The sequence below is a fragment of the Betta splendens genome, chromosome 2, assembly GCF_900634795.4.
Source record: "Betta splendens chromosome 2, fBetSpl5.4, whole genome shotgun sequence".
Lineage (NCBI taxonomy): Eukaryota > Metazoa > Chordata > Actinopteri > Anabantiformes > Osphronemidae > Betta > Betta splendens.
The window spans coordinates 27026544-27052601 of NC_040882.2; the positions used below are offsets into that span (position 1 = coordinate 27026544).

The 26058-nt window shown below is 45.3% G+C and overlaps 1 protein-coding gene across 1 annotated transcript; it reads right to left on the reverse strand.

The window, feature by feature from the left end:
- Positions 1-19221: 19221 nt before the first annotated feature.
- On the reverse strand, positions 19222-21930 carry LOC129603107 (galactose-specific lectin nattectin-like). Its single transcript, XM_055502890.1, has 4 exons — positions 21185-21930; positions 20971-21105; positions 20835-20893; positions 19222-19336 (listed from the first exon to the last, which is right to left on the reverse strand). The coding sequence occupies exons 1-4, from the start codon at positions 21314-21316 to the stop codon at positions 19222-19224; spliced, it is 441 nt and encodes a 146-aa protein (XP_055358865.1). The 5' UTR covers positions 21317-21930.
- Positions 21931-26058: the final 4128 nt, after the last annotated feature.

Below are 26058 nucleotides of genomic sequence, written 5' to 3' on the forward strand. Positions count from 1 at the left end.
GGAGCCGGTATGGCAGCCTGGTGGAAGCGACGCTGTACCGCGATGAATGCGGGCGACCGGCTGGGCTTCTTTCCACCGGTGGTCTTGAACCAGCCGACTCACCGCCTCCGTTAATCAGCCACCGCCCCTCCTGTCGCAGCGACAATCCGCTAATTTCTGCAGCGCATCGTTTGTTCTCTCCTCCTGCTCGCTGAGCCGCTGTCCCTGAGCGAGGAGCGCAGCAACGGAGAGTCTCAACGCTGGCTGGGTCCATGTCTGGCCAGATCGTTCTGTCAGGTTTCGGCAATGAACGGACCCACATGCACAGCGATGAGACGTGAGACAAGGAGATGCGATAAAATGATATTTAATTCCAAATTCAGGTCACAACGGTCCGGGGTCATACACAGGTAACAACAGTCCTTTGACACAAACCAGGAATCAGCTTACTCGGGTCCAGAACAGGCAGAAGGTAATAACCGGGAAGGCTCAGATCAAGGTACGTGAATGAGCGGGCTTCAGACAGGTCAATAACAGGCGAGGTTCGGTAACGACAGAGACTTACAAGGCCGGCAAGGGTAAGGCAAGGTCGATGGTCAGAGGTACAGAAGACGGTCGGGCTACAGATTACTCAGAACTAGGAATTGCTGGATATGTGACTCAGAGGACTCAACGATCTGGCAAATGACGACGGTGACAGGTGGTGCTTAAATGTCCGGGGAGTAATGATGAATGGGAAACAGGTGCGTGAACTAAAAACCCGAAGTAAGGTTAGCGTGAATATGATGGAGTGGTAAACCGGAAACTATCAAACTAAAACAGGAAACGAAAACTGGTGCCGTGACACAATGAGAATGTAAAAGGAACACGGTTACGGTATTTTGGTTAAAACTCTAATTGAAAGCAGTAACGTCACTTAATATGGAAATTATGAACATTGTTACATCGCTAACTGTAGTGCCCGTTTATTACACTGGAGTACACCGATTCATTGTTGCAAAGAGTGTGAAAGGTAAAAGGGGAAATTAGTGAGCTGAGCAAAGTCCAAGGGCACTTGATTCTTCAGACAGATGTCAAACAAACGTTTCATTCAATTTTCTCGTTTTCTGTTTTCCCTCAAAACGGGAAACAGCTTTAAATCCATTTATTTCACTGGTTTGGAAAAAAATGGTTTATTGTTTTTTTTTTAACACGCTGCTTTGATTAAATTCCGTCACTTTTATAAAGAGAAACAAAAAAACGGTCCATGCATGAAGTGCAATTCTCCATTTCAAATAAAAGTCTTGCTTTCTTAGAGGGCTCGCGGAGTCGGTGTGTACTGACTGGTTACATTATTAAAGGCTTTCTGTTTAACACCCAAGATTGTCAGGATATAATTATTAAACAGTGGTCCTGCCATAGTCCTTGTCTCATACAGCTGATATTCATAGCGTGGTCTAGAGATATACAGTAGACATTGATTTTTGCAACAATGATTAACTAATTATGGGAAAAATATTGAGCTGCTGTGTGCCATTTTCTGTGAGATATTACAAATCAATAGGATAGGAAAACTTATTTTAACTTTTTATTTTCCAAAAACGGCATAGGTTTCCATGCGGTTTCTTAAACCAGCAGTTACACTCAACACACAACTGCACAATTTGCAATAGAGGAAACTCTATATTATCATCTATTATTATATCTATGTTATATATATATTTCAGGTAAAATAAGTAATCAAAACACCACAGACAGATTTACTGGACTTCCGCCAGAGAACAGCTTGAACGAATCATAATATTTATACAACAGTTTTAGGGTCTGTATGATATACAGTATCCTAGAGAAAATAAACAATACTTCTGACACTGCTGTTCGTCATATTTTGATGGTGGTCTGGTTGATGATTTTGATTGAATTACAAATTATACTGTATGTAACAGTAAAACTATATTTTTCTGCATTTACATTTACATCCATCTACATATTTTCTACACATAATTACAGTAAACAGTACAGTTACTTACTATTTTTGTTTTGATTAAGAGTAATAAAGTGTATGTGCAGTTTTTTGCCTTGCCATTTTCACAGACATTTATTGTATCCATTTACATGTATATTGACAGCTTAAAACCGTTCATCACACGTTTACTTTATGTCACAGCTCCGGATGCTTAAAGCACTACCTCAGCCATTTCCCTTTTTATTTTTGTATGTTTAGTTTAGTTAACCATGTTTAGTTCCCGCTTTACTGCTTGTCTAGGGGCATGATCAGTTGTATCCGATCAGCAGCGGTCCTGATAATAATAAGTCATATCGTGCATAAGTGTAGATCTTTACAATTGTTAAATGATGTTATGATGTCTACATTTTCAAGACAAAACCACTTACTGTATAGGAGGAATGGTAGGAACTTTTTTTTCTCTTTAAAGGTCCATGCACACGCTTTTTTCATGCTCCACAAGAATTGGACCTTGATGTCTCAGTAAGGTGTCTGTAACTTTTCATGCCAAAAAGCGCTGTAGATCGCCCACACCGTCTGAAGATGTGTGTTTAAGCTCTCGTCCACAACGCTCTATTTTCGGAGTGTGTCGGAAGCTAAACTGATCGCCGCACCCCTTTGAGGAAGCGCATAGCCGTGATCTGCCGCGGGAATTAAACGTCACGGTCACTGAATCCACTGTAACGGCGAAACTGGCTAACTCGTCCTCGTAGTGGAGTTCAACTGTAGTAAATTTGATCATTGCTTGTGAGAGAAATACAGAGAGTAGATGGGTTCGTGTGTCCTCAGTGACTGGGGTTAAAGAGTTGCTTTAACTGTGCATTCATTACCCACAAATATGAATTCTGCCTTCATAAGCCTGCTCCAAAAACCAGGAAAAGACCCTACACTTCCATCGAGTTATCGACCAATTTCACTAATAAATGTAGATCTAAAAATAGTGTGTAAAGCACTTGCTAGAAGATTAGAAAAAATCACTCCATATATAATTCACTCTGATCAAACAGGCTTCATTAAAGGTAGACAGTTAACAAACAATATGAACAGATTAATCAACTTAATTGAATATGTCACCACACAAACTAGAGTCAGCCATCGTCCCCTTCGATGCAGAAAAAGCTTTTGATTGTCAGAACACACGGAGGAGTACTTCCTGTTCTCAGCTCAGTTGTTCACTCCCCGTGTCATGGCAGACAAGCAGGGTGGGCGGAGGGAGTACTGGAGGAGGGACAAAACCAAACACAACAAGAACATAACACAGTCATAAATAGCGGAGTCCATGAGGGTGAAGTCCATGACAGGAAAAAACACAAAGTCCAGATAGTTCTTCACGGAGGGAGGTGGTGAGGAGAGCCTCGGCCGCGCAGCCGCCAGGCCGAGACGGCACATTCTGTCTCCCAGGGCAAAGCTGGAGTCCCAAGAGGGCGGCGACTGAACAAGACGCCTCCAGTGGTCCAACGCACGTGCCGGTGCTTTCCAAGTGGGCGATGCTCCGGGAGACCAAGGAGGCGCGGCGGTCGGCAACGGCAGAGGCTGCGCCATCGCCACCGCAGGAAACGTCGGCCCCCGGGCAGGGAGTCGCCCCCGGAACCAGACAGCCGAGATGGCCGACGACGCAGGAGGATGAGGATCCAGATGCGGTCAGCGCCGGACAGGAGCACCGGAACCGATGCAGGTGCGGCCGGAGCCGAGTGCCAGGAACCGATGCAGGTGCGGCCGGAGCCGAGCCGCCAGGAACCGCAGCAGGAACGAACCCCTCCTGGAGGTCGACAGGAACTGCAGCAGGAACGACCCCCTCCTGGAGGTCGACAGGAACTGCAGCAGGAACGACCCCCTCCTGGAGGTCGACAGGAACTGCAGCGGGAGCTGCGACAGGAACGGCCTCCTCCTGGAGGTCGGCAGGAACTGCGGCAGGCGCGGCCTCCTCCTGGAGGTCGGCGGGGACTGCGGCGGGGACTGCGGCAGGAACTGCAGCCGGCGCAGCCTCCTCCTGGAGGTCGGCGGGGACTGCGGCAGGAACTGCAGCCGGCGCGGCCTCCTCCTGGAGGTCGGCGGGGACTGCGGCAGGAACTGCAGCCGGCGCGGCCTCCTTCTGGAGGTCGGCGGGGAGTGCCCCTCCGAGGGTGACAGGGGCACGAACGGCGTCCTCGCGGGAGCCGACAGGAACGAGAGCTGGGACGACCTCTACAGGGCCGACAGGAACGGGGACTGGGACGGCATCCTTACTGGAGCCGACAGGAACAGGAACGACCCCTAACGGGCTGACAGGAATGTAGACGGCGTCCTCTTTGGAGCCGGCATGACTGCTTGCAGCTGCCGAGCTCGACGGAGTAGACGTCGGACCTGATTGGGTGTGACTAGCACTTGTTTGACGGACGGTGCCCTCTGGCTGGGACAAGGCCTGAACGTGACTCGACTGGACTGGAACCTGGACTTGACTCGACTGGACTGGAACCTGGACTTGACTCGACTGGGACCTGGACTTGACTCGACTGGACTGGGACCTGGACTTGACTCGACTGGACTGGGACCTGAACGTGACTCGACTGGGCTGGGACCTGAACGTGACTCGACTGGGCTGGAACCTGGACCTGACTCGACTGGGCTGGGACCTGGACTTGACTCGACTGGGCTGGGACCTGGACTTGACTCAACTGGACTGGGACCCGAACGAAGCTCGACTGAATTGGGGCTAGAGCCTGAGCGGAGCTCGACTGAACTGGGGCTGGACCCTGAGCAGAGCTCGACTGAACTGGGGCTGGACCCTGAGCAGAGCTCGACTGAACTGGGGCTGAACCCTGAGCAGACCTCGACTGAACTGGGGCTGGAGCCTGAGCAGAGCACGACTGGACTGGGGCTGGAGCCTGAGCGTGACAGGGCTGCACTGGAACCTGAGCGTGACAGGGCTGCACTGGAACCTGAGCGTGACAGGGCTGCACTGGAACCTGAGCGTGACAAGACTGACCTGGCTGAGACGTGGGATCTGGCGTGGCTGCTGGCTGCAGGCCTGGAAGTTGCAGGGCCGCACGCAGGGCAGGTTCCCTCAGAATGAGGGCAGCTGCCTCCTCAAATAGTTGCTCGCGTGTGCCCTGGTCTGCAGTTGAATCCGCAGTGCCCATTAGGTGGAAAAAGAGGAACACAACCGGGGGAGAACAGTGGAGGTGGATCCGTTGTGCGACGCTATCGGGGATGCCTGCAATTGACACGACACAGTCAGTAGGGGAACCGAGGGAATCCTCTGCCGGAGAGGGCTGGGCCCTGGACCCCGGAACCGTGCCCTCGCCGACGCCGTCTGGGGCGCCTGCGGCTGACCGTCGTCTGCGGCGCTGAGAGTGGCGGGGGCTGGGTCTCTGTAGCTGGGTCCGAGTGACGAACAGAGGCAGCGGCGTTGGGAGCCTGGGTTGGAGGCGCTGGAGCGGCAACAGGAACGTGAACATGATCCGCTGAATTGGCGGCAGGAACGGAGACGTGAAACGCCGGAGCAGCGACAGGAACCGCTGCGAAGACACGGGCAGACGGTGCGCGCAGCGCGCATGCCAATTCCCTCCGCATCAGCTGGAGCCTGTAAAAGAGTGCCTGCAGTCCGGGGTACTCACGCCACCAAAACTCGGCCTCCAGGATTTCAATGGCCAAATTTACAATGCCGAGCCGGTCCTTGGAACTGCCTGCTTCCGCGTATTTCTTCGCTAGCCTCTGGAAATCGCCACGGATGTCCTCCGGTAAGCTCGGGGGGATAAACTCCATTGCTCCGGTCCGTGGTTATGCGTGGAGCCGAACGAACAGAGAACGAGGGAAAAGCAAAGAAAAACTGTAACAGACCTGGGTGCAGGCTGGCACTGGCTGGGTCCAAGTCTGGCCAGATTGTTCTGTCAGAACACACGGAGGAGGACCCAAATGCACAGCACGCAGACGTGGTGAGGAAGGAATCAGGGTTTATTAGCACCAACAGAGTCAAACGGTCCAGGTCATACACGGAGAAGCACGGTCTTTAAGCACAGTCAAGGGGGAGGCAATATCAGGTCTAGTAGGCAGACAGAGGCTCGATACACAGGAGAGCACAGTGACGGTACAGATAAGGGCTAGGCAAAAACTCACGGGTCAAATGATCAGGCAGGGTTCGTATCCACGCGAAGGTACAGGCAAGGGTCAGACAGGATGCAGTGGTCAGTATAATCAGGATCAAACACGAGAGACGATACTGGAAACGCTGGATAGAAGTGCAAGGACTTGACAATCTGGCAGCTAGAGTGTGTGTGAGGTGAAGACTAAATACCGGTGCTTGATTAACTGATTACTGACAGGTGTGCTAAATGACACGGGGAGTAAACAACTGAGCTGAGAACAGGAAGTACTACAAAATAAAAACAGGAAGTGGCATGGAACGTGACATAGAGTAAACTGGAAGTTTCTTTTAGCCACTCTGCACAAATTCGGCATTGGGAAATCATTCATAGACTGGATCCAAATATTATACAGCTCAGCAAACGCTGCAGTCAGAACAAACAACCAGATCTCACCAAGGTTTAATCTGCATAGAGGGACAAGACAGGGCTGCCCAATTTCCCCATCACTATTTGCAATATTTATTGAACCTCTAGCCGCAGCTATAAGACAGCATGAAGGAATTACTGGAATATCGACCAAATCAGTAAATCATAAAATAAGTTTATATGCTGACGATGTGTTACTGTTTCTCCTGGAGCCACAGACGTCTCTTCCTACAACTATCAGCCTCATAGATGAATTCTCAGAACTTTCAGAATACTCTATTAACTGGACCAAATCTATAGTGCTACCACTTAACCTGTGGTGGAGGTGACTAACATCTCTTCTACCACACTCCATTCAGGGAACATTAAATACTTGGGCATTGAATTATCGTCCAGGCTATCAGAGCTTATTGATCTAAACTACAATCCATTATTAAAACAAATAGAAGCCAACCTCAAAAGATGGCAGTCCTTACCCATTTCACTTATGGGAAGAATTGCCACCATAAAAATGACGATCCTGCCAAAAATAATTACATATTCTCAATGATTCCAACTTGTCAGGTTTTGGTTTTGTTTGCAGTTTTATGTTGAAAGGTCTTAGTTTGTCATCCATGTTGTCATGTTTTGGTTCCTGTTTTACTTTTGTGGACTTCCTGTTTTCACCCAGAGCACACATGTTTTGTTATCTTCGGTTCATTAGGCACACCTGCCAGTTGTTAGCAATCAAACCCAATATTTAAGATCCACCTCCTCCAGCACTCAGTTGCCAGATTGTCGAGTCTCAGTACCACATTCCAGCGTTCTTAGTATTGATACCTTGTCTCTTGATCACGTCCGTTACTCCTTGCCGATTCCTGCCTGTTCCTCATCTGTACCTTCGCCTGGATCTTGTGATTTATTGTGTATGACCTGGATTGCCCTGACTACAGTACGTGGAGAATAAAGGAACTGCTTGTTAATTCATCACCGTGTCTGCACTGTGCATGTGGGTCCGAAATCCGCCGTAGCCTGACACAACTCAGCCAGCCCAGGCGTGGTTTAAGACATTAGACTCCTACATCTCACAATTTTTGTGGAAAAACAAGCCACTACGAATTAGTTTAAAAACTCAAAAACTTCAAAAATCCAGATGCTGCGGCGGCCTAGAACTACCTAACTTCCACCACTATTTTCTTGCCATTAGACTAAACCATGTCCAAAATTGGATAAAACCCATGCCATCAGACTCCTCCTGGATAGACATTGAACAAACATTTTGTGGAAATATTAAAGTGGCAGATTTGTCCTTTATCAGCACCATAATCAAACATCATAGTTGTTACCAGAGCATTAGCATAAAAGCATCTCTGACCGCGTTGTGGGATTTTCTTAAACTTAATGGGTCTTCGCTTACTCTTTGCCAAAACACACCTCTCTGGAACAATCCAGATATCATACAAAACAAAAAGGCAATACACTTTCTAACTTGGCATATCAAAGGGATAACACATCTGAAACATGTTTTCACAAGAGACAAGTTTACCTCTTTTGAAGAACTAGTGTCTCACTGTGAAATCACTAGTGCCAATTTCTTAGAATACCAACAACTAAAGTCAATACTTAATGCAAAAAGTAAAAATACTCCCATCCACATGCAACCACCACCAGTAATAGTGATTTATTGATATATTAGGGAGAAGGACAGTATCCAAAATCTATATCTTAATTTCCAATGTAGATCAGACAGTGAGCCTTCTGATCTCTAAATGAGACGCTGATCTCAACATCATCACTAATTACACGTTTTGGAATAATATGTTAATAATAATGTTCTAATTTATTCAGAATGACAAAAAATACAAATTTACAACTGATAGAATATAAAATTCTTAATAGAACTCAATATACAGGACAAAGGATGTTCCAAATGGGTCTCACAAACTCAAATATTTGCCCTCACTGTACAGATAACACAGCAGATAGATTCCTACATGCATTCTGGTCATGTTCACCTGTGCAGCAATTTTGGCAAAGAGTATGTGAAAACCTGTCAACCCAGTTAAGCTGTCCAATGGCTGGGGGTTGTGGGGGGCGGTGGGATGGGTAGCAGAGCCAGTCAGGAACCTGGCTCTGCGGACCCTGGTGCTCTGCTTCCTAACTACATTTCTCCACATTTATTCACTTAGGTCTGCAAGGGGCGTCCTGCTGATGGAGGGACCGGTGCTACTAAGTGGTTCTGTCCCTCCCTAGTGGGATGCTCTGCAGTTTTGATTGCATTAGCCATACACACTCGTCCAGGAATCTGGGGGCTCCTTCCGGGGGGGCCAGTAGACGGAGCCTTCCCATTGATGGCTCTGTCTGCTGGACCCCTCGAAGAATTGGCAGTCTCCCAAAGTTCCTCATACTTAGCCACATACACATACATTTAGGGCCGGGGATGGGCTCCTTCACTGGGGCTGAGGCCAGTTGTGGCCTCACCCACTGGCCCTGGTGGAGAGATCACCACCCATTTTTAACTGCAAAAAGACATTTAGGGTGGGGGGCACTGTCCGGGGGACAGACCGTCAGCCAGCGGTCGTGCTCCTGGAGGTGTCACCCACCTTCAGTGCACTTTAGTTCCACACACTCACGTCCAAGCTGGGTTGCAGGGTTCTTGGGTGCCTTTTCTGATGCCCTCTGCCTCCCCCGGGTTGGGGGGGTTGGGCGGGGCTCGGGAGGAGCTGCGGTCCCTGCCTGGGGCCACATGGACGGCAGGCCGGAGACCTACCCTCCCCACGAATGTGATCAAGCGAATGGTGTGGGTGCGAGAATGTATCTGAGAGTGCATTGGTTCACGTATGATTGACTAGTTTGTTGTGAGAGAGTCTATGGTGTGTGTGTGTTGATGTGATGATGTGTGTTGCACATGTGGGTGGGTGTATGCGTCTGTGTTTGTGTGATTTTGTATGCGTGTGGTGCGGTTGGAGTGTGGGGGGTCCGGTTTTATGCCTGGGGTACGATGATCGTCTGCCTGGGTGGTCTCTTTTCTGCTGACCCCCACCAATTGCTGGCCTTGTGCTGCAGGCCGCTGTGGCGCCAGGGGATGAGGTCGGGCCGATGGGGTCGGCCCCGCTCCGCTCGTGTGGGGGTGGTGGACTGGGGGCGGGCCCCACTCTGGGCGCGGGGGCATCTCCTAGCGGGCTCCCTATGGACCGTGGGTCTTGGGCTCCACTCTTTCAGGGCGACCCTCCCACTGGGGGGAGTGTTTGCCCCTGGTTCTCATGGGGCGAACAGCGTTGACCCCCAGTGGCCCACTCTGGCCTCGGGTGCTGTCTCTGTTGCTGCTGCAGCTCTGCCTGGGCGGCTCTGTGTGGGTGGCTTGGGTCGCAACACCTGCCCTCCTGGAACTGAAGGTGTGTGGGCTCCCTGGCTGCTAGGATTCCTTCCTCTGCTTGCTGGATGGGCGTAGTGGCGGAGCCCCTCACATCACCCTGGCTTCCACAAGTGGCATTGTTCATGCACCAACGTCTGCCTCACCCTTTGGGTGAATATTATTAAGCTACAGCCTTACTAACCTTGTAGTGGGACACTTTCCAAATCCAACTGTAAGTATTATTGATACTTATCACTACCAATATGAATAATGTGTGAATATGGAATTTGTGGTGTTGTATGTCATGACTTTTATTAAGTAGAATGGGATATGTATAACAATGCATATTGTTTACAAACTAATGAGAACTTTCTTCTAGGAGAGATTGACAGCTCTCTGCTGGAGATAGGGGTTAATGGCAGCCCACACTACTGACCCCTCACCCAGAACCTAAAGCAGGCCCCCAGCAGCGCTTTAATGTGGCCCTGCAGAACAAGAGCCCGGGTGGAAATGACCATAGGCCTGTTGAAAGCACGTCTTCAGTGCCTACGTCACCTCAGGGTAACACCTGAGAGGCCTGTGACATTAATGTGACATGTGTTGTTCTCCACATTATTGCAATTATTAGAGAGGAGCAACACCATGTCCTACAAATACAAGACCCTGAGGAAGACTCCTTCTATTACAGTAATCTGCAGAGTGGATGGACAGATTTGCTTTAATGTCTTAATCAACCATCACCACCACCACCAATAAAAGAAACTGAATAAATGCAAATCATAATTTATTTGGTTTTCTTCATTTCCTACAAATACAAAGGCAATTGTTAGATTTTATGATTCTTCCAATAATTCAAACAATTCACCTTGAACTACAGTATACACTCACCTCCAGCTTTTGTTTGAGAATTTCAATTTCTAGATCTGTCTTTTCAATTTGGCGGTCCAAGTATAACATGTCCTTGTTATTTTTCTCTGTTTTCTTAATAAGATGTAGTTTATACAACTCCTTAACCGGTAACGATACAGAATTCAACCCTGGCATTTACTAAACATCACTGAACTTTGTGCATCTGTGCAGCAGAGTGTGACGGACCGTCCTCCTGCTGTTCTTCCACACTCTGGGGCAGAGGGGAGAATAATGTCAGTATACTTAGAGATCAAGTTACATCCTTTAGGCTACGCAACACAAACATCAGAAATCATGTGATGTGTATAAACTGTATTAATATTACACTTTATAATACTGCTTATCATAATTTAGGCTTTATTTAAAAGCATGGATGTTGATCGTGCACATCAACAAACCAAAAACCAGCTGGGGAGATCAGTGCATCACACCATGAAGGTGTGATGCAAAGAGCCCACAGTCTTCAAGCTGCTTCTGCCTTTTAGCTTCTCTGTCCGACTAGGGTGGGAATGTCTTTCTAACCCAAACAAATTACATGCACCATCTCCTCCCTGTCGCAGTGTGTGTGAAGATTTTTACTTTCTCACACCTGCTTTGCTGACGTCCAACTATCTGTGAGAAAGGAGCACCAAGTCTCAACAGACAGAGACACAACTCCCTGAACTTGGATTTGGGAGCTAGAGTTGAGAGTCTATCAGGCAGAGACAACCATTGAACAATCTAGGTGAAATGTCAAATGCATACAGTAAGACAAAACATAAGATATTAATTGCAGAACATAAATCATATAATAACTGCATAGAAATAAGGAAGAAACAATTTTTCCCATAACAGTCACAAAACAGGCAAGGTCAGAACCGGGGTATCTACGGCAAAGGTACCAAAGGGCTAGGCTAAGACAAGGTCCACAAACAGGCAAGGTCTGGTAACAAGGTCTATACACAGGAATCGCTGGAAAGAGGACATGCATCACTACAATCTGACAGAGGTCTGAGGTGAGTACTGGTGGTTAAATACCTGAACTGATTGTCTATTGCTGACAGGTGATGTGAAAATCGACCGGAAGTAAAGCTAGTACATGACATTGAAGGTCAACAAAAACCGGAAGTAGTGCTAAATAAAACAGGAAATGACAATAGAGCACATGTCCACACTGAAACTGTGACATTCCACATCCTGTCCTGAATCGACGACATTCTATCATTCTACTGCTCTTGTCGCCAAGTCATGTTTGACCCCTGCTGCACCTGTCGTCCAGCTATGTCAATCTCCTGTGCAGCAATCATGTCCTGCCCCTGCTCCAGTGCAATCTTCATGTCCTGCCCATGTTCCAGTTCAGCGTCCAGTGCGGCTCAAGCTCCAGCCCGGCTTCTAGAGTCTATTCAAGCCCAGGTTCTGTATCCATGCCTGGTACCAGCCCTGACCCTGCTTTATTGTTCAGCACCAGCTCATGCTTCTCTTCAGTATCCACGTCCAGCTCAAGTTCCTGTGACATTCTGCCTCCACGCCGCTAGAGGCGCTCCTGGAGCTTTTGGTGTGGGTCCGCTTGAAGTTTAATTTCCTGTCTAATTAGTTGACCCACCTGTTTTTGGTTTGTATTTAAGGCATGTCCTTGTGTTTAACGGTTGTTGGTGTGTAAGTTTTGTGAGTGTCTTATGTTTCATGTTTAGGTTTTGCCCGTGTTACGGAGCGTGTTTTGTTTGTGCCTGTTAGACAGTGCTGTACTTAGTTCTTAGTTGTCCTCAGTTTATGTCTTGTGTTTATATGTAGGTTTCTGCCCGTAGTGTATGGAGCGTTTAGTTTGGATAGTGAGTTTAAGTGGTTAATAACGTTTACCTGCATTGCAGTGAATTTTAGTTCTTCCCTTTGTGTTGAACTGAGTCCTGCTGTGCAATGAGTTTTGTTTGTACTTAAATAAACCTGTTTATGTTAATTTTACTTTCTGTGTTTGGGTCGTGCATTTGGGGTCTTCCCTCTCCTGTGTTCCCTGCGACCTGTTCTGCCGGTTGCGGCCAGGTGTCTGTGTGAGGGATTACACAGAGAGCTGTGTGCTGGAAGCACGTCGGCCGTGGTGCCTGAAGCCTCCGCTCAGTGTGAGCGCGTTCTCCTCCCTGCTCCGTGAGAGCCGTAGTTCTCCCCACTTGGAGCGGGTGCTGTCATTGCTCCTCTCCACCACATCCCCTCTCCTGGCCCAGGGTTCCGTCAAGCCCCGCCGGTTCGGAAACCGACGGGGCGAGTTCGTAACAGTTCCAGCCGAGTGTTCAGTCCCCGCCCTAGTTCCAGTTGAGCACGTTACAGTCATGCATGTAAGCCCCTCGCTCCAGCTCATCATATAAGGCCTGCCCTAGTTTTCATGTCCAGCTCCAGCTCTGGTTCCAGCTCAGCATTCATGTCCAGCCGAGCTCCTGCTCACGCTGCCTGGAGGCATCTTCTTCAACTCTATATTTGTTCCTGGGCACTAAAGGTGCCATTATGGCTTGGCCACTGCTGGACATCATTTGTCTTTATTATAAGTTATGTGTAGGTTATAGGTAGGTGGGAAGCTCTTATGTTCATGTGTTTATTCCTGAAGCTACATGTGAAATACAATAAGCCAACAAAGGAAGATTAGATTAGAGATGCATCAGTTGTTTCTTTTTAAAGCCCATCTTTGTTTCAGATGAGGAACTTTGACTCTTTGACGCACACAGATGAACGTTGTCTGTCACATTCAAATCCCAGCATTTTTTGTCTGTTGTCGTGTATTTTCTCTTTTCTTCAACCACGACAGAGATTTCATAAGAACTCAACTTTGAAGTTTAAATCAATAGCATACAAATTTATTATACATGACAAATTAAAACAATCATATAATGATTACAAAAGAGTAATAACAAGAGAGGCAGAGACCGAATTCACCTGCTTGTTCCTCTGCAGAGAGAACCGAGAGGTCGGAAAAGGTCCGCTGTGTGCTACCAGCGGACCCTCTGCGAAGCGCTCTGAAAACCCCAGCCTGTGAAGGCCTGCTTTTAACCACCACCTAAAGTCTTTCTACATGTCCAAATAAGGACGTGTAGATGTTTTTCTCGGCTACTTGGAAAGTCCTGGCGCTGGGCCGTGTTATCTGTCCAGCTCCAGCTGCATCTGGCCCACCATCAACCTCCCAGTTCCTTTCCCAGGTCGGCGTGACATTTTGAATATTTCCTTAGGAACAGCTCGGATAAACATTGTTAACAACATATTCTGCGAACACAGATTCTGCGAACCCAGTTTACGCAAACTCTTTTACCCCACCCCACACAAACCCATCTACTCTCTGTACTTCTCTCATAAGCAATGATCACCTTTACTGCTAAAAGTAAATGTAAATGTCTGTTTCCTGGAGTCTATCCCAGATGCTCCCCAGACAACGACCCTGCCAAACTGCAAGGGTTGAGGAACAGTCACTGCACCTTAACCTGACCAGAACATATTGTTCACTACCTATATAATACTATATGATATGATACATAAATATACTACAAATAATATATGATATGATACATACATACACTACACTGTAAATAACAAAATATTTGAATAATAATAATAAGGACTAATAATGAAGTTATTAGTTATTACATTCAAGCCATTTTTTGAGAAGGTTTTTATTAAGTCATTAAGGATCAGACGATGTGATTTGATACGTTGTACAGCTGGAGCCTCTGATCTATGTTTTTGGAGATGTGTGAGTTTCAGTACTGTAGTTATCAAGTGCTGGAGCCAAAAGTACACCTCCTTGTTTCTCAGAGACGCCAGATGTCCATCCATGGCCACATCCATTGACACCACAACCTGATGGTGAGAATGATGATGTTCTCACCTTCAGGTTGTTTTTTCTGAAAGATTAGAATGAATTAAAGGTTTAGTTTCATCACACTGATGCATTTTAACAGCATTTTAACATGTTTAAAGTCAGCAACTCACCTTCAGCTCTGGTCAAAGCCACGACGCAGAGAAGTGCACACAGCATCAGGAGCTTCATGATGGAGACGTTAGAGACGATGACCTGCTACAAAGAGAGACGTGTTAAAAGCCTCCAACCTCCTGATGAGAGGACGGACGTGATGAGGAGGAGGAGAAGCAAACCTGCTGCAGCTTCTCTTCTCTCTCAGCGAACGCTCCAACAACTACCTGCTCTTTTATTCTGTTCCTTATCTTTTATCCCTTATGAAACAGGAACCACAGACACCACGGGGTTGGAAGCATTTTTGGTGCCAACTAAAATAGTCTTTAATGACTTCAACCTAAATTACTGGAAGCAAGTTTTCTACAAAATTTGCGTTAAATAGTTTACAGGAACAAAGCAAAGGAACCACCTTGCAGACAGTAGAACTGAGCAGTAAGTTTAGAGAACATTAAGGCATCACAGCAAAGCTTCTAGTCTGGTGGAGGCCCAGTGATGCTCTACAATGTAGTCCAGATCCAGGTCTCAGGTCTATGTATAGTCTACATAGACCTGAGACCTGGACCTGGAGTATTTAAACACTAATCAAACCTAAATACCCTCAGTAGGAGGTGGCCAGCAGCCACACATGAAGCAGCTTAAGTAGCTAGAGTGTCTGGCTAATAAGTACACCTGGTGGAATCAACTGGGTTTAAACTGTAAGTTATGATTTTTCTCAAAAGACTAGATAAATGTCATTATTAGCATCTGAACAGCATCTGAAGCAGCAGCAGCAGAGGAACCAGATGTGGTGGCAAAGGACAAGGAACAACACAATATAGTTTTTCACTTCATAATTATACAAACTGAAAAAAAAACTTCTCACTTAGCTTAACAGATAAGTGCTGAGCTTAGACTCAGGAAAAAAGTCCTCCAACCGACCACAAACACAGACACTGAACATAACATCCACGAAAGCACTCGAAACACCTCTACATAAACATCAAATAACTCCAATTAACCAACAAAGGGAAAGACATGAGACAGTTATTCTATCTAGGTTTGTTATGTTAGGGCTTTTCCTGTCTGTTTAGGTATTTACGTACCTTGTTTGTATTCACTGGCTGTCAGTTCATTGTTACTGTTACATGGAAGTTACCCCTGGTAATTATGTTACACTGTTGAGGTTTGTCTTGTTCCGCGTCTAATTTTTCTCACCCTAAACCTATCGCATGTTTTGGTTTTTCGTTCTTATACCTTTGACTGTTTCTTTTCCTTTTGCCACATTTTTCCTTTTATTTATTTTTTATCAGCGTTCTGATTATTGTTTCATTTAATTAATGTACACAGCAATGCGCTTCCAGCTGCCATCTACTGATGTGGAGGGCTGACAGGTGTTTGTTTAGGTGAAATTGAATAATAAATAGTTTCCCACAGCACACTAGTGTACCACGGGACACTGGTTGAAAAACACTCTAGAATTTATGCAAACGTTTGTGTGTCATGTTCTGACTCAGGTCACCTTCATTAGCTTCCAGAGGTGATTCTCTGGTTACTGGAGGCTCAGTTTGATACACAAAATATTTTAGCGGTCCGGGAGGTTGGTCCCGCTCTGAGGAAGTTCTTGTGTTTGTAGTTTTATATTTAAGGATAGGAGTGAGTAATGTTGTAAAGTGTTGAAGTGAACTTAGCCTTTTGCTCATGTGTGTTCTTTGCTTTTTTGTGTGCTGCACCCTGAGGGAGGAGAGTGTGTGTGGGTGAGTGACCCTCTGTTGTCGGGTTTAGGCAGATGTCGGACCCACATGCACAGCGTCAGACAAGATTGTAGTTTAGCTGGAGACAGGTTTTATTGATACAAACGTGGTCAGGTCAGGCAGGTTCATACACGAGGAAGCTTCAGTGACAGTAAAAAGGCAGCGTTACCAGGTTATCATAGCAGAGGTACAGACAAGGAGCAGGCAGGAATCAGGAGTAACGAGGTTCAGGAACAAGGTCAGGATCAAGGTAAACTAACACGGCAATGCTGGAAAGAGGTGAGTAAACACGCAACAATCTGGCGTTTGACTGCTGGCTGAGGTGGTGCTTAAATACTGGCGGTGATACTAACTATGGACAGGTGTGCATGGTGAACCGGAGATAACATAGGAAACAGTTGTGATCTGGCTGAAACAGGTAGTCCTTCAAAATAAAACCGGAAATACAAAAACGACCCCAGGAATCATAACATCTGTGCTTGGCATTGTGTTCAGTGTGCAATAATAATAGTGGCGATTTGCTACCATGTGATCATGCCGATGGCAGCAGAGGACAATTGCTCTTCCTCTCATTGCTGCTGTGAGTTGCCTGGGGTCGTGCAGTGTATAGCAATAGCATAGTTAACTGCAGAAGTTAGCTAGTTTAGCGTGTTGACTGTGGCCCTTGACCCTGCGGTGGCCACAATATTATAAATGTCCACAGGTCTTCTACAGGGATGTTTGGACTCTTGAGATTAATTTGACAAACATTTTCAGACTTTATTAGTGGAATCCCTGTATTTCAGTGCATTGCACAGCTGTGTTTCACGTTGCTTGTGTTTAATGTCATGATAAGTGGCTCGTTTAGACTCTTTCATTTGGTTTACAGACGTTGTGTTCTCATGTTTGTCAGCACCAACTGCACCCAACAAACTGTTGAGTCTTAAGTTTACTCCTTTTTCTGATCGTTTAACACAAATTGTTGACACTTGTGATTCTTGATTTGGGAAGCTCTGAAAATGTGAAACTAAACTAGAAAAAAACTAAAGGTATAAGTAAACCAAAAGGAGACAGGGTCACAGTCTCTTGGTCCACTGTTATCACAAAGCTAGACAGTGTTATGGACATGCAGCATATAGTAGCAAAAGGGATTCCTTCATTCTGATATTAACAGCACAAAACCAAGGAGACAATTCAACATCTTCTTGGCATCACTTCGCTTCATTTCTTACCCTATTAATACAGTGTCCAAGAAAACACTAACACCTCATACATATACCTGTTTGTGTTACAAATTCATACTAGCTGCTAGTACTAACGAGGACCGTTCATTGAAGCAGAAGCAGACAGGCATCATTCAAGCCAGATTTCATAAGCTCCCTATCTGTCAGGTTTTGGCAGAGATCGGACCCACATGCACAGCACGAGACGTCAGACAGATGTTAGAATTTTAAGGGTTTAATACAGTTCTCTTTAACAGTCGGTCCAGGTCATACACAATGATTCTCAGATTTCAGTACAGAGGGAGTAGGCTGAATCAGGTCCAAAGGCAGGCAAGGGTTCGACAACAGGATTGGCAAGGTTACAGTACTGGTAAGGAGCAGGCTATCTCGAGATCAGACGATCAGGTCGGTATCACAAGTTCTTTCCAGGTGACAGTACCATTCAGGAGCAGACAGGAATCGGGAGTCAGGAACACGAAGCAGGATCAAGAAACAAACGGGCAGGACGATGAAACGCTGGAAAGTGATGACTGGCATACAACGATCTGACAACGGGCTAAGGGAACTGGTGGTGGTTAAGTATGCAGGTGAGTGATTACTGATTCTAGGCAGGTGTGAGTAATGAGAACCGGAAGTAAGACTGGAGCTAATGAGATGCGACAGGAAACTGGAACTGCTATGCAATAAAACAGGATGTGACTTCAAGAACATGACACTATCAGGACTAGGGCGCACGGTGGTGCGGTGGGCCACGGTGGGTGGTCACTGTGGCCTCACAGCAAGAAGGTTCTGGGTTCGATTCCCGGAGGCGGTGGTGCCTTTCTGTGTGATGGACTGGCGACCCGTCCAGGGTGGACCCTGCCTCTCGCCCATAGCCAGCTGGGTTAGGCTCCAGCACCCCCGTGACCCTGCATTAGGGAGTAAGCGATTTAGAAAATGGATAGATGAAGGACACTACACTAACTTTAGAACTGGACTAACAAACTATCAGGGTTACAACTCAAGTGACCACACACACAAAATGGAAAACATACTGTAAACTGTTTATTCACATAGGAGTTCATAAAGTAACTAAACCAAACAGTACTGCAGACACACACACATTACAATAAGAACACTAAACATGTTACAGCAAAGCCACACACATCCTCCACTTACAAAGAGACATGAAACAACACAGGGACATGACCAACAAAGACAGTGAACAGGTGAAACAATTGCTGCAAAAAGGGATAAACAGGAAGTGATCAAAAATGAGGAACAAGGCAACAAAGACCCCACTGAACTAAACAAGATTGCTTATTTTCAGCTTATTGCTTATTTTCTGTAGCTGCAGATGAAATGTGTCTGATTAAGAACATTTTACTTTGTCTTCATGTGTTACAGAGTCAACGATGACTTTTGTCATCAGAGAAGGACGAGTCTGAAAAGCAGGATAGTGACCTTTGAGGAGCAGGATAGGACACCACAGAATTAAGGTGAAAGACCAAAGTAAGGCCTTGTGAATGAGTTGGTTAATGACCAGGTGAACATGTAAATACATACGAGAAGTGAAAGTGAATGAATATCCAAAGGGGACTTAGTTGACTGCATGGCTAACATGAAACAGAGTATGGAACTTTGACTTACTGTATATAAAGTCCCATTCAAAGTCTATTAGTTTCTTTAGTAGACTGGAGTCACAAGGTTTGACTGAAGTAATCTTTTTCTTCTTCTTTCAGATGGGATTTTGCCTTGTGTAGCCTTGGTGTCCCCCTCAGGATTCATCCCGATGAACTGTCTGAAACACATTTGTGGGTATCAAGAGTTAAGGTTTATACAATGTTCTTGCACATTGACATGCTAATAATGACTGTTAATACTAAAATGTGTTGTCTAAATGGTTTATGTATTGGCCATTTCCTTTCTGTGAGGAAGTTCTTAACCTGAAAAATTATACCCAGCTTATACAGGGACAATTAATTGGAAAATTCTGATATGTTTATAACTTGACTTTTGGTAGTTCTGTCTAGCAAAAGGTGGAGCTTATTATTATTATTATTATTATTATTATTATTATTATTATTATTATTATTATTATTAGTAGTATTAGTAGTAGTAGTAGTAGTAGTAGTAGTAGTAGTAGTAGTAAAGGTGCCTGCACATGCAAAATTCACTTTTTGGACATTCTGGTACGTTTATTTGACTCCCTGGGTCACAGTAAGACATTCCTGGTGTGTTAGAAGTACGCCCCCTACTTATTTCACATTTTTTAAAGTTTATCCAATCCGGTTCAAGAACCATTGTTTCAAATTTGGCGGCCTCGGTACGTCTGCATTTGCACTGACCAATCACAGAGCCAGCTTCACGCCCCCCCAGACAAACCTGGACCCCTTAATGTACCTGCAACATTACATTTCAGTCCCTCCAGTCACAGAAGACAAGAAGAAGACACTCACTGCGCAGTCTACCATAGGAGGTGGCGCTAATGCACCTTTCAGTTGGTTGCCACTCGCCATTTAAAAGACAAAAGAAGAAGAAGTCACTCAGGTTGAAGAAGCGCCCACTTGCTGCTTCCCCAAACATAAGTACATGCTTGATACTTATTTGATGTATGTACTCCAGAAGTTTCTCTGTCTATTATGTAGCTTCTCTCCTGTGTAAGGAATGCTAATTGCTAGAACCGTTTAATCTAACAGCTACAGCGACAGAGAGAGACAGTGTTTCAAGGTGTTGCCACGCAATATGGATGAGTCCAAGCCTCTCCAGCATTCGTCCAGTTCGAATCGTGTGATATATGGTACTGAGATTATTTACTCAGCTCACATTGTAGCTGCTAGCTCCATGTTAGCCGCTAGCGCGATGGTAGCGCAGCTTTAGCGGCTAGCGTTAGTGAATTGTGAGAGTCAGCTGTGTTTCTAATTACTACCAAGCCTGTCGTGTGTACGTCGTAGCCCAAGTAGACCTGTGAATTTGGGTTATGGCAAGTTCCATCTAGGTCTAACGTGTGTTGTTGCTGTCTTTTCATATGTGTTGCTTATCTAGTCAGCTACTGTAGCTGTAAACGTGACTGTTTTTTCTTATTTTTTTATACAGGCTGACGCATCCTAGCTACCGAAAGGCAAGGAGGTTGCTTCTCAAACTGATGCCACTGCAGGCTGTGGACACACGGCTACCTTGTAGAAGAGTTGTTGCTCACCTCAGGAGCAAAGGTATGTACATTTAACAGCAGTATAATCATTTGTTGGATTTCAGTAGTTGTAGTATTCATAATCTGATATATAGTATTGTCTGTATACCCATGACACCATTTGGTATACTGGAAAGTTGAACCATCACTCCAGAACCAAACACCATCCTACAGGATGAAATCAAGCAGGTTTCTACAAGTTTGTTATAAAAGGAATTGTTTTTTTATTGTATTTCCTAAAATACGTGCTGTGCATCAGTGCCTCCAATCCAAACCTTTGAATAGTGAAGATTAATGGTCCATATCAGGTCCTCAATTCCTTGGTGTTGATTAAAATTATGCACAGAGGTGAGGTTTTCACCAATGAACTGACAGTGTTTCTACAGCAGAGACACAAATCCAGCAGCGGAGTAAAAACATGATGTTATTCAACTAACAGAAGAAAACATGAGGTCTTACTTCAGCTGCAGCCCAAGTCATGCAACTGGAAAAATAACGAAAACAGCGGCCATAGATTTCAGACCAGCTACGAGGGCAAGACCTCTTGACCAGATGACTTGTTCCTGAGGATAAAGAGACAATATATGCCATAATACACAGTGTCCAAAAAATGACTGTTTTGATTTAGTAGCTATAGTGTATTACTCAAGAACATAGTGGGTGCTTTGGTGGGATTGAACCTTCAGCTCCTGTGGTGGAAATTTTCCATAAAGAAGCAGATGAGAGAGTTGTCCTTTTGTGCGATTTATTGAAATAATAAAGAAAATAAAGATAATGGGGAAAGCAAATAAAAAGCATGGATGTTGATCGTGCACATCAACAAACCAAAAACCAGCTGGGGAGATCAGTGCACACACCACGAAGGTGTGATGCAAAGAGCCCACGATCCTAAAGTTGTTTCTGCCTTTTAACCTTTCTCCCTGGACCTGGTGGAATCTCCTTATCACACTGTGGGTGAAGATCTTCATATTACACAGGGAATACACAAGGTCTACAGCCTTGGGTCTGGTGAGGCATCAGACAGAAAGGAGCCAGAGCCCAGGGTTAAAAGGCAGACTCAGGCCATGAACAATCGGTCACCTTGAGAGGGAGATAGATTGTCTGTCTGAGAATGTTCAGTTCTGGATCTAATCAACAAGTACAGAATGCATGGTCGCTATAGGGAGTCAGAAATGAACACAAGAAGCATTAAAGTACAATTTTTCCATTACAGCTCCCCAAGCTAACGCTCTACCAACTAAGCCACCAAGCAACTGAGCCCTGATTAGTAAAATGTAACAGTTGTAACTTGTTTTAGTTCGTGTTAAAAGCCTCCAACCTCCTGATGAGAGGACGGATGTGATGAGGAGGAGGAGAAGCTTTCTCAGGGAAGGCTTGAACATGCTCTTTTATTCTATTCCTTATCTTTTCATCCTCCATAAAACAGGAACAAAAGACACAGACATTTTTTAAGTGCTAACTTATTGTCAGTATTTTATTCACAGTCATATTTTATTAAGACCTAAATCTAAATGATCACCCTACACACTATACTGTTTTGTACCAAATGTACAGAGATTAGTTCGGAATCAAAGAAGCCCTTTGCAGGCAGTAGAACTCTTTCCTGGTATAATGTGCCATCTTTGGTCATGTTAAGCAGATATAAAAGTACTTCTTGAAGCATTATGACCTAGTGCTCTAAAGATAAAGCCTGTAGGAAGATTTTTGGCCTTCACAGAACTATAGATGGAGAGAGGAAAACCTGTCCGGTCCAACCATCACAAAAGAACTGCTGCATGTCCTACAGTGCCACAAAGGTGGTTGTAAAAGTTACAGACACAGATGAACGCCATATATTTGCGTTTTCTCACGGTATAATTATACCAAACAGAAAAAACTTATGTTGATGCTTGATTGCAAAACTTCCTCCTCTACTTCTATGCAACACCTTTACGCTCTGTCACTTCTGAGGTCAGGTCAGTTCCTTGTTTACATAAATGACTCTGCATCAAGGCTGTAACTCACCATCATCACTAATGTATTGGAGGCTTTTTATTCCCAGGCTTCTGTTGTGGGTTGGGAGGAGTTGATGAACTCATTCATGTCCACCAGGCTGGACTGAAACTCAGCAGCAACCTTAACACTTTTACTGCACTGTTTTTGCCATGTATAAAATGTTCTTCCTTTTAAAGTGTCTGTTAGTTTAGTCAATGTACTTTATTTTCTTATTCTTACTTTATGCATTTTTATTACCTTCTGGTGCTTTTTGTTTAGTACACACCCTGCTGACTTAATGATCGGTCAATGGTGCTTGAATGGTGCTGGTGCTGGAATGGTTGATGCGCTGTCGTCCCAACTCCATGGGTTCGACGCCGTCCACCGGTGGAGGCTCTGGACCCGCCCGCTGCTGCTGTGACTCTGGTGCTGCCGCCGTTTTGAGCTGCGCCCCACGTCACCGCTCCATGCGGCACCGCGGCGAGGACCAGTGCCGATCCTCTGTGAATCCTGGGCTCCTCCTCCTGGAGGCTCCGACACCCGAGCCATGACTCTTTGACAAGTTTGTCAGCTTGCGTAGCTTCCCCGGAAGCTTAGGCCCCACCAGAGCATCCTTGACGTTATCAGCAAGACCTTCATTAAACGCATCACACTGGACGTCTTCAACGTAGTTCCGTCTGGCTGGAACAGAACTGGTGAGTTCTGTTACAACCACTCACTCTAACGGATTGAAGCCCAGATGCAGAGACACAGGGAGGTGTGGGTCTTTTTAAAACAAGAGGAATTTATTACAAAAAGGCATGTTCATATTCCCTCATATTTGTTTTTGACGTGGGACTTATCACCACTGTGGGTTTGAAAGGTTTCTACAGTTAGCTCCTTCTTTCATCATTTAGTAGAAAACATGTTGAAAGCATGCATTATCTTTCTTAATTATTCTGTTACAATCACTCACTCTAACGGATTGGAGCCCAGATGCAGAGACGCAGGGAGGCGTGGGTGTTTTTAAAACAAAGGGAATTCATTACAAAAAGGGTTTCAACAAAAAACCCTCTCAGGAGACAGGGAGCTTCAGCAGACTTACGACACACGGCTGACAACCAGTCACTATCCAACGGTGACGCACCAGCAACTGGCGCTGGCCAGCCTGTGGCTTAAACACACTGCCAGCTGCAGGTGAGCCTAACTGCACCAGCGCAGCAGACGTACAGTAGGCGCTGCTGTCTAACAGTCCATGCGTTGTGACATAAACAGCCCCAATGTGTCTGATTAAAAGCACGGATCTATGCATTTAAATATATATCTTCATGTGTTACAGAATCAACAGTGACTCATCATTTGGTTTTCAGAACCTTTGTGAACACAACTGATAAGACACCATTTCTCAATAGCTCCTCAGAACTGGGCTGCTGAGTGTTGATGTGTCAGACATCGTTTCTGTGCAGCTGAGGTAACTGGAGACACTAACTCCTCCAGGTGTGAGTGTGAATGCTCTGTCTGATGGATGATGAGCTGTCAAACCCTAACAGGACAATGATTCAGCTGCTGGATGGTAAAGCAGTCAAACTAAGCAAAAATAATCAGAAAAAGTTTAATGCAACACTTTGCAGACTAAAGCTTCACCAGCGAAGGTCTGCTTGTCGCTCTGTTCTCTTTTTTGCTTAATTGTTAGTCTTATTATAGGTTATGACTGAGTTATAGTTAGGATATATGTTGGTTATACAGTAGGTAGGTTATATGTTTTCACAAACTCACAGACTCATGTTTCAGTGATTTAAGCTTTTAATTTGGGGGTTTTTAACCACCAGGAACAAAGCAGCGCCTACGTTTATGTCTTTTTATTTCTGGAGCTACACGTGAAATAGAATAAACGGAAAGAGGGGAAAAAAAACAGAAATGCATCAGTCATGGGCTGCTTTTTTAAACTTGTCTTTGTTTTAGCCGAGGAACCTGGACTCCTTGACACAGACAGATGGACGTTCTGTGTCACACTGATAATCATCCCAGTATTTCTTGTCTGTAAATAATAAAACAAAATCGACCTTTATTATTAGTCTTTAATCATCTAATGAGACATACAGATGGAGCTGCCTCGTTCCTGACTGATTTTTACGCTGATCTTGTCATGACATTAGCATTCCACAAAGCCCCCCTACACCAGTCATGACCCCCCACTGTGATGTACTTAATGCATAGTTGCCTTGTTAACGCCCCCTAAACCTTTTTTAAGAAATTACCTGCAATTGCACATTCATGCACCAGGTGGAGCAGTGATGCGTAATCCAGGCCCACAGGTAGACTGGAAGTGCATGAGGTTTGTGTATGTATATATAAAACTATATATAAATAATGAGTACACAAACCCAATGTGTGTCTTAAATGTAAAGTAGTTAACTTAAAGTTATTTATGTCTAAGTAAGCAGAAAATTACAGCAGTTTTGAATAAAATGCCCTTTAGTCAAACATTCAGTCAAGATCCACATGGATGTTTTGTTTGTTGTAATTATACTATGTATTACTGTATTGTAATGATTAGCACTAAAAATACTGGCAATTTTTTTCGACCAGTCAGGAATAAATGACAACTGACAATGACCAAAAGCTTCCTCAGTCCCAGTTTGGCTTTACTTCACACTTGCAAAGAACTGGCTCGTTATGTGAACTAAAGACACAAAAGTGAGTAGGTGTGATGAACCCTCCCCCAAGAAGGACACCAGACTGAAAAAGTTGACATGACTCAACTTCCACACAAGTTCACCTAAGTCATGAGAGAGTAGAATGGACAACCTTCCATCAACTCAGATTTTGACAGCTCTAGGTCAAAGGTCACTTGATCTTTTCACCCTTAAACTTGCAATGTCAAAGTCTTTCTGTTCTTTGACCCCGAAAGTTAGTGTATGTGTTCCTTGACCCTGAGAGTCAGAGGTCCGCTGATCTTTCATCTTCCGTGTTAAAGGGCGTTGTGATCATCAGAACATGGCTGTTATGTGACACGTCTGCTACCAGTCGCCTCCTCAAGCGTGTGGCTTTATAAAGACGTTGCTGTGAGGGATTTTGTAGTGATCAGAGACTGTGTGTGGGAAAAAAACAGGATAATGGCCGATTCCCAAGCGGTAGACGATTCTGACAGCATCATCAGCAGCGTGAACGTTGGCGGTTGCGGTGGAGAAGCAGTACCAGTGCGGAGCTCCTAAGAAAACAAAGTTGCGGTTGTGCAAAGTGCAGAGAGCGCTTCCTGCATCTCTCAAGGGTGAGCTTAAGCTAGTGATATCGAGGAGCAGAGTCTGAGCGACGCTATGGGAGTGTTCGACATGGAGGACCCCGACCCGAAAATACTAACGTTTGTTTGGAAAACCAGC